We start from the raw sequence: 9,757 nt of genomic DNA, 5'->3' as shown, positions 1-9,757 counted from the left end.
TGTAAGATAATTTCTAAAAATAACCCAGTCATTTTGGCTTATCCATCCTTGCTTTACTAATACTGAGAAGCAAATTTTTACTAACATGTGTTGACAATGTGCTGTTCCCACTAGCTACCTCCACCCTCTTCCCTCAACAGAAATAGAAGGGATAAACTGTCAACCCCCCTGCAAAGCCAATAGATCATTTTAAACATTTTTTTCCTCCCAAATGCTTGCTAAGCATTATGTCAGTTCCTCTTATTTTCTACTTGAATGAATTCAGTGGCAGCAGAGTAGTCATTATTTTTAACAGGAAGGCTGTATTGGTGGTGGACAGTGAGATCTTGCAAGTCCACTGCTGCTGAAAGCTGACAGCCTTGCCAGGCCTGCATGTACCTGTGCCAAATTTCTTCAGTTTCGATATATGCATAACAGAAATTGATCTCAATGTCTTTTGGGACCCCTTTTAGGAACAGAGACCACAGAGAATGTATTGCTTTTAGTTGTTAATTTAGGGAAGAAGGTGAGATTTCATCTCAGCCCTGCTAGCAGATGCTTTGATTGCACTGAGAAGGTGTTGGGGTGCTAACATTCAGCTTGACTCTGTGTGTGCTTGATGAGGTGCTAGCTTTAAGCAGGGTCTTGAAGAAATTGCCTCCTTCAATGGCTTGTGGATGCCTTGACAGTGGTTGGAGGCCCTGATCTGCAGGACAGCACTGGTATTTTGTTTCTCCATGTGGGCTAGTTGTCAGGTTGCAGGTGCTGGTTGCATGTTGCATTCAGTGGAAGCTTCTTTTTCTTTCTTAATGGTAAAGTGATACTTGCCCAGATGGTTACCCAAAAAAGTGTTGCTGCAGCCAGCTCAAAAATCTGCTCTTGTGTTGTACAGTGTTGTTTCCAGTGAATTTGATGAGTGAGAATGGAAGCGTTTTCCTGGCTTTCTTCACAGTGAATAAACCCTTTTCAGTTAAATGATGATTTTGGTGGGGATAGGAGTGTTTACCATTAAAGAAAAGCAAAACATTCCTGAAGTTTTTAAGTTTCCAGGCACTTTGGTGTCAGGCTAATCCAACCACTTTATTCCATTAAGTAATGTATGGTGGGAAGAACAAATGACTGCCTCTTGTTTTGACTGGAAATTTTTGTAAGGAAAAACTCTGCAGTTTTCTGGTTGTTTTAGTGGGTCAGGTTATCAAAGTGAGCTTTGGATCTCCCTCCCTGATGCTACGGCTGGTTCTATGCACGTGGGGAAAAAATGCAGCCAACCTGAAGAACTTTGTCAAAGGGCAATATCATTTCCTTGTAAACAGTGTGTTCAAGCAAATTACAGATGTAATGCAGAAATTACTGGATTAAATTCTCTAGTTGGTGTTATGATTGCAATTGTCCATCTGGCCTTAAAAATCTATGAATCTGTGATGCAGATTCATTTTGGCTCTTGCTATGAAAGGGAATCATGATAACTTGGATCAGAATGAAGCCAACATAATAAAATATAAATCTGCAGTTAATATTAGTTTGCAAGTTCATTAAGTAGTGTATACTTTCCTCCTCCAGTGGGCTATAAATAATAGGTTCTGCTACAGCTTGTACTCTGATGTAGTTTGTTTCCACTGATGGAAATTTTTCAGAGGCTCTTGCTTCTGTGTGTTTTGTCCCTACTCAATGTAGCTAATTAATTCAAGGCATCTACTCCCTGATGGCCTTGATTTCTTTCAAGAGCTAGATTTTTTCATTTGTTTTTGCTTTCATGGGTTATTTTTGACTTTCACTTCTTGGAGTACCTTGGATATATACTTTTTAGAGAAACACTTGGCACAACAGGGAAAACTGTTGTTCAATGAATGAACTGCAGCAATGAACGGCAATAAAATCAGTGAAGTTTTATGAAGCAGGAAAACTTTGACCCATTATGATGATGATGAAGATTCCTCTGCTGTCTATGTGTCTTGGTATTGCTTTGACCCTTGGAAATACTGGAGGGAGGATGGGGGTGTATGCATTGTAAGGGGAAACGAGCTCTGTTAACAATGATGTTGGCAGCTGTGCCCCCTCCTTTGGGCAGAGTGGAGTGGAGTGAAGGCATGAAGCTTGGTGGAAAGTCTGTGATGCTGTTCTTCTGATGACCTGAGATGAAGCCTCAGGTCAAATGAAGACCTCAGAAGAGGTCTTCTGAGACCTTCTGATGAACGCAAAGCGCTGCTGTCACATCTTGTCCTGCACCTTGACCCCCAGCCAGCAGAAGGTTTCACCTCGTGCTTAATTGTCAGTGAGTGTTCCTGTGAGAGGTTTCTTTAAATGCAATTGTTCCCATGAGCTGTGAGTGTTGGGTCAGAGCTGGGACTGCTTTGACCACCCACAGAAAGGTTGGAGGTACATTGTGTCCTGCAGCGTGTGTGCAAAGGGGGCCAGAGCCTGGAGGAGGATGTAGGAGCATGGCCTTCTTTCACAACGGACTTCAGCTTCAGGCTACCAAAAGTAACATTCAGATTCTTGTTCAATTTGTAGCAAGTTTATTAAAGAAAGAGTTTTCCTTCAGTTGTTAAAAACAAAACAATTTAAGTGTTAACTTTTATTTCAGTTTAGTTAGTGTTAGTTGTTTAGAAATGTACTACTTTAGAAATCATGTGATGTCTTGAAATATCTATGCGGGCTTTCAGGAAGGTTTCTTTACTCCTGTTTGTTTTGTGATGGAAGGTGGTTTTTAGGGTCAAGGAAGATCTTCTTTCCCTCTTGTTTTAGGTATATTTCAGTGAGATAAAATAAAAATAGATTCTTATGGCTTTATATATGGCTTTATCATGATAAAAATTCCATCAGCTTTTGCTATCCTGACCATTTTGCCTATTCTAGAGCTCTTAGGTATACTTTGGTAGAGGATGCCTTGTGGGAAACTTTAGCTTGCAAATGGTGCTACTGAAGAGCAGCATTATTCTGGTGTATGATTTATTGGAAATTAGCCCAAAGACCATGGCAGCTCTGAAGAGTTCAGTTTTTGTATGCCTACAGAGACTTTGCCCCAGTGTAAGCAGTGAAGGATTTCCTATAGGATCTTTAGATACTGAAATGGCAGGAGGATGTGTAGCTGGTAGGATCAGAAATACTCAGTGTTCTAGACTGTTGGTGGGGCATTTTTGATTTTTAGCTTGGGATTTTTTTTTCCGACTTGAAATTGGAATGAAGGAAAAAAAAACTCCAACGCTCCAGATGATCCTGCTCCAGCCCAGAGCCAGAAGAGCCATGTCACTTCAGTGGTGTGATCAAAACAATCCATGAATTGGTGGCTCCTACTTCAGGCATTGTACCATCATTTTAAGCCTGTCCTGCTTGCTCCTGGGGAAGCTACTGCTGCCACATGTTTTAGGTGGCGGTGCCAGGTGGGACCTCTGCTGTGCTGGGGAGAGTTGGTTTGGTCAGTGTTGAATTTCACGTGCTTCCTCCCAGCCACAGTCCCTGTGTAGCATCATGGTTAAGCTGCTCAATGCCAGTTGCATGACCATGACAAGGACATTTGAGTAAAAAGCTATATCCAGGCTCCCTGACAGAGATTCCCAAGTGAAAAACCACTATTAATTCACCAGCTAGAGTTCAGGGCGAAGGTTTAGATCACGTCTGTTTTTACTCTAACTTGATTGCTCACCTGTAGTAACCAGCCTGTCAGAGAGCAAGAGTGCATGCAAACTCCCCAGGCTATTATTCTGTATTAAAAAAAAAAAAAGGGGCTGTGGTATGACTTTAGACTTAATCATCATTTATCCTACCCTGAAGGCATGGAAGTTAATGATGATATAGATCTGTGTGGTTTTGTGTTCCCCTTGACTGAGCATTAGAAATAATTAGGGCTTGTGGGATGGATGCACTGATGGTGGAGATGAGCAAAAAATATTATATATTATCTTCAAGTTTGCTGGCAAATATACAGGTGCTAAGTGTGTGCTTATGGAGTCTGAGGTTTCTTGCTTTTTTGTTGAGGTAAAGCTAGCTGGTGCTGGTAGAAAGGAAGTAGGGATAAAGGACTTCTGTTATTTTTGCGCCTTTTAAGGTTACGGGCCAATCAGAGTTGCTAGTAATTTCTGAAGAGATTTTTTTTTTCCAGCATGGTTAGCTCTGCAGTATCCCAAGTGCTCCTGAGTACAGCTCTGGGTTATGCCTGTGGAGTAGGCAGTGCTGGGGCAAGTCCAGGAGTTTCCAGCTACACAGGAGCTGGCCCTAGACCTTTTGAAGTGTGCAAGCCTTGCACACATAGCTGGTGGTGTTCCTGAATTACCTCCTTTGGTGTTCTGAGTGTTTGGATTACTTGGTTATTAAACAGCCACAGCCAAATACATGCCGACAGTCATCACAGGTCGAATAGGGAGGAATGGTTCTGTTCCTGTTTTTCTCTGTTCCAGGTGTCTGTTTTACCTGTTTCTTGCTCACTGATTCTTCCCCAGCCTGGCCAAGTAGCATTTTTTTTTTATAAAAATAATTTCAGCAAAAATGATGTTCCTGCCAGGCTGGAAGGTGGTGGGAAAAGAGGTGGTGCTGAGCCTGTCTGGGCTCGAGCAGTGGGACCAGTGTGTGTGTTCCAGTGACCTCTGGGCACTGCAGGACAGGAGGGCTGCCTGAGACAGCATCCCCAAAGTGTGCATAGCACCACTGCCATGGAGAACTCCTGCACCTGGGCTGTTGGAGGAGACAGCCCTCCCTTGGAATGGGGGATGCTGGGGCCCTGTTTTGATGCTGCATTGGGGTGGGGTAGTGACCTGCAAATGGTGCAAGTGAAGGACAGTCATTCCCAGTGACATTCTGGGAGGGTGCTGATGGGGAAGATGCAGACACCTCATATCTCAACACAGCAAGTGATAATTTGTGTTTATGTACTAGAATTTTGGGGCTTCTTAAAGCAAAACATCTCCGTCCTTGTAGGTGGTTTAGGTTACTGGCTAAATATATTCATCAGAGCAGACTGATGCAGTGCAGTGGTTCAGATGCTACCCTGTGGAAGCAGCCCTGAGCAGGGTAGGTGATAGCTGCTCATGGGGCAAGTGGGGTCTGCTGTACCTTACAGCCCCTCAGAGGCTTTCTGAGCTGTGCTAGGAGCCCCTCTGGTTACCACAGCAGCCCAGAGCCAGGGACAGCTTCGAGTCACTTGTCACTTTTGCCTTCCTGGCACATGAGTTTTGAGTTACTGCATGGTGCCTGTCAAAAGGTGTATTCCATCCTATTTATTTATGCAGAATGCAAGAGGATATGAGAGGAATTGAGTCTTTTCTAACTGAGGATTTGGTATTCGTCTCTGCTAGCTGACTCACTAGTCAGAAAATTCCCACTGACTTGACTTAGAGTTGAATGGGCTGTATTATCTTTTCATATGCAGAAAATTATTTTGAATTGGAAGTTAATAACAGCAATTTGAAAATTGTCATTGATAGAAAGATAATACAATATTTAGTTGTATCATGTTCTTTTTATGATCTGATGTTTGAATAAAGCACTTTTTCTGCTTTTTCCTTAATTAGCGTGTCATGAAGAAGCTTGTGACATCAAACACAGCATCTAATTACATTCATTAGTAGCATCTCCAGGACAACTTTTAATTAAGTTGTACAATGTAGATCAATACTTGTTTTGCATCCATTGCAACTTAACGGCAGGAATATACTGTTCTGCACAGTTTAATTACAGTGATTGTAATAGAAGGAATTTGAGTAAACCTGCCATTTTAGTAACTTCACTGCTGTCTCTTGCTTTTTAAAATAGTATCCAGTTATAATACGGGACATGTTATTTATGTGTGTCTTATTTTGAAGAATATTTTGGGGTCATTCTTTTTATCCCAAGAAAATAGAGTGTAGCTCAGGAGCACTTGGATGGCAGTGCTTGGCTTCAGCTGAAGCAGGAGAAATTAATGATCATTTTACCTGGAGACTTCATAAGGGGAAAGGCTGGGCATAACTGGGTGGCATATCTAGTGGTAGGTGATAGCAGTAGTTTTATTTTGCACAGACTCTGGGGTGGAAAGCCACCTGATTGTATGTTTACTTACTGTGAATATAGTCCACTGTAGTCTCTGAGTATTGCTTCCACCACATGTTCTGTAGTTTGGTAGCACTGACAGCTTCCAACTGTTTCTGCTTTTGGCAGGAAAAAGCAATCCAGAAATGGAAACCCTGAGCCACCAAATGTGTTCTTTGCTCAACATCACAAAAATATACTAGACCAGGCAGAACATGTTTTGCCTTGTGATAGTGTCCTGCGTTAATACTTGCATACATTGTGAAAATATCTGGATAGACAAATCACTTTTAAGATAAGTGTTTGCCCAATCTTAGAACTCTGTGTTGTATTTTTTGTGTTTTGGCCTGGTTTTGTGTACAAGTGACTACAGCAGACAGCCTTCAGTGCATTACAATGGTAAAGACCAAACTGATTTAGAGAACTTTGGTTTTTTTCCAAACTTAATCAGTTGCTTAGCCTTCATTTGTTTTTAAAGATTCCTTAATATTTTAAAGGAGCAAGCTTTGCAATATAGTACTTCTGGATTTCCTTACTATGCCTCCATAAAGGGTGTGACCCTGAGGGTTAGTTATGATACATGCCTTCTTCAAATTTGTGCTTACAACCTGTTTGGGTTTTTCTCTGTAGCAATCTTTAAGTACCTACATCATCGCAATTCTAAAGAAAAGAGCACAAAACCTCAGCACCCATTTCAAGCTTGTTCTTGGTCTAGATAATCATGTGCTAGATAGTCTTGAAAGTCCAATTACCAAAACTTCCAGTGATATTTTTAAAGAGCACACAGGGTGGAGGTCAGGAACTGAAGACCCAGGGAAGTCCCTTCCTTTTCAGGAAGGACATGAGTACAAAAAGTGAGGTCTTATGCAAACAAATATACTGAGAGAAGTGGGTGTTGTAATCTGATGAAGTGTGCTATTAAGGTAGACAAAAGTTGCTCCTAAATTGATGATTCAATCTTCTGCCTAGGAGATTTAGAGTCCTGGGTGCAGGAGGTGAAAGCTCCGCACCAGAAGCTGCCACTTTTTCTTAGCTGAGTTAAGTTTGTGTGGATTTAGTCACTTCTCACTTTTTACCCAATATTTCAGGTAATGAGAGAGGAAAAAAATGTTACAAACTTGGCAATAGGGGTTTTTTTGCTCTTTAGTGTAAATTGTTGGTTGCTTGTGTGACTTAAAATTGTTCATGAATTTTTGTTTGTAGAAGACTAAAGATCCCTTGCATAGTTTATAATGAAGATGTCAAAGACTTGGAGGAAAACGTGGAAGAGGAAGAAAATTATAGATTGCTGATGAAATTAATACTTGCACATATAATACTTCAAAAATTTGTGTTTCATTTTTGCCTTAAGGGCCTGATTATGCCCAAAAATACATGCCACCTTAGAAGAAATGTGTATAAACATGCATAGATGTTTGTGAGTGTATATTTGTACCTATATACTGTATGTCTGACATATACACATTAACACACAGTGTGCATGAGGTACTTATTCCCCTGGCAGGTCAAGGTCCTAAGAATGTGCAGGATCTGGATTTTGCAGAAGTTCAGTGTATTTGCAACTTGGTTTCTGTGGCAGATCTCAAAGGAATAAGCTAATGGATAGAGAGAATTGTTTTCATTGTATGATCTCATTGTTAGAGGAGTTATTGCATTGTTATTTGCTTTACAGAAATCCAACTTCCTTGGTTAATTATAAACAATCTGTTTACCAGAACCATCCATAGCTTGAAATATCTGCTGAAGTTTGTAATTCATCTGTGTTCTCTAACAGTTTTTTTCTTTTATTTTCAGTGAATTTACTGGACTCACGTACAGTAATGGGGGACCTAGGATGGATAGCCTACCCAAAAAATGGGGTAAGTCTCTACTGTTGTTTGCTTTCTCTCTCCCAGATTATACTAACTGTTTCCATTCGGAAAGTAGACTACTGGGTTTAAAAACTCTCTAGAGTGATTTGTCGGCAATGGAGGGAAAAAATAAATAAAACAACAAGCTGTGACTGAAGAAATGGAGCTGTATGGCTAGGGAATTGATTTATTTATGCAGCAGAGCCAACCACAAGTATTAAAAAAATAATCATGGGTCAGCCTCCTCACTCCTTCCCCCTCACCAAGAAAATCCATGAGGTTGTTTAAATTTCTCTTAAATTATAAATTCTTGGGTTTTTTCTTGAGCCATTGCGGTAAATGTGGAAAACAATTTTTTGGACGTTAGCTTCTGAAAAGCAAGATCTGGAAGATCATTTTTAGCTTTAAATGAACAAGGCTGTTCACAAATATATCTCAGATTCATGGTAAAGTTCTGGGACCTGATAACACTGAAACAGGAGCTGAGTTCTAAGTACCTTGAAGAGCCTCTGTCCCTTACCATTTCCTGTATTAAGAACTGTTCAGCTTCAAGAAGAGACAACTGAAACAACAATGTCTGTGAGTGAAGGGAGGGTGCCAAGAGGATGGAGCCAGGCTCCATTCAGTGGTGCCAAGCAACAGGACAAGAGGCAAAGGGCAGAAACTGATGCACAGGAAGCTTCACCTGAACATGAGGAAGAACTTGGTTATTGTGTGGGTGATCATGGGTTATTGTGTGAGTAACAGGTTGTCCAGAGAGGTTTTGGAGTCTCCCTCGCTGAAGATACTCAAGAACTCTCTGAACACAATCTTGTGCCATGTGCTCTGGGGTGGCTCTGCTTGAGTAGGGAGGAGGGACCAGATGACCCACTGTAGTGCTTTCTGACCTGACCCATTCTTGTGATTCTGTAGCTGAAAGAACCTGGCCTAATTTTATACTTGAAGTAAATGGTGGAGTTCAGATGCATTAATACCCTCCAGTGTATCTGCTTGACCTGCCTGCATCACACAAGCAGTCTTGGCTGTGCTTTTTGGTCTTTGGTTTGGGGCGTCTGCAATGCTGTACTGTGACAGAGATTTGGTTCAGTCTTGAAAGGTTGATTTCTGCACCATGCTGGGTATTCCTGTCAGTTCCTGAAAGCCATGAGCACTGTGTGAGGTGAGAAAGCATCCTAAGTTAGAAATGCTGCATGACTGAGCCCTCCAACAGAGCAAGTCTCAGGAATGTGTTATTCCAGAGTTTTAGTCACCAGATGAAACAGACTGCATAATTGTCTTGGACTCCAGTTCAATTGTTATATAGATGGTGTTTATATAAAATTCAGCCAACCTTGGAAAAAAAATATATATTAGACAGTAAATTAAACTCTGGCTTTCCATATATTCTGTGTGGATGAAAGGTTGTGGAAATGGCAGCCTCACTTGGACAAGCTGCATGTTTACAGGCACTGGTTACAGCAGGGATGTGAAAGCTGCACAGGGATCTGATTTTATTTTCAATTCATTCCAAGATCTAATCCTGTTAGGGTTAGTCTATAACCTTTTTTTTTTTAATCTATTGATTTAAAGCTGAGAATAAAATTCACTCCGCTTGCTTGTGTGGCCATCAGAATGGCCCGTGCCAGATATACTGGCAGAGCAATATTTTGGTGCCATGGTGCACCATAAGGATCCCAATATCCAGTTCTTAAAGGATGGTTTTATTTGTTTTTAAACTTTTTAAACATAATCTGGTATTTTTCCTGTGGTATAAAGCCCAGTTCTGGTATATCCCAATGCCACTAAAAGAATATCCATAGAAAAACAGGGCTGAGAAATTCAGAATACTTCTGAGTCTGTATGTATAGATGAGTAAATCAAAAACTAACTATCCAATACATAAGCCACAGTTGTATCTTTTCTTTATTTAGGGAAACCTTTGTATATTT

General features: G+C 40.9%; 1 protein-coding gene across 8 annotated transcripts in view; it reads left to right on the top strand.

Annotated features, from left to right (window-relative positions):
- The first annotated feature begins 7,753 nt into the window (after positions 1-7,753).
- The window catches only part of EPHA5 (EPH receptor A5), a 179,982-nt gene continuing 177,978 nt past the window's right edge, over positions 7,754-9,757 (top strand). For all 8 annotated transcript variants that reach the window (XM_031066389.1, XM_031066388.1, XM_031066387.1 and 5 more), the window contains exon 1: positions 7,754-7,838. In XM_031066389.1, coding sequence (XP_030922249.1) covers positions 7,800-7,838 — 39 coding nt within the window. In that variant the 5' untranslated portion in view covers positions 7,754-7,799. The remainder of the gene's footprint in view (positions 7,839-9,757) is intronic.

Source organism: Geospiza fortis, unplaced genomic scaffold (genome assembly GCF_000277835.1).
Source record: "Geospiza fortis unplaced genomic scaffold, GeoFor_1.0 scaffold11, whole genome shotgun sequence".
NCBI lineage: Eukaryota > Metazoa > Chordata > Aves > Passeriformes > Thraupidae > Geospiza > Geospiza fortis.
Note: the sequence above shows the minus strand (reverse complement) of the source record. Positions and strands in the feature narration are given on the sequence as shown.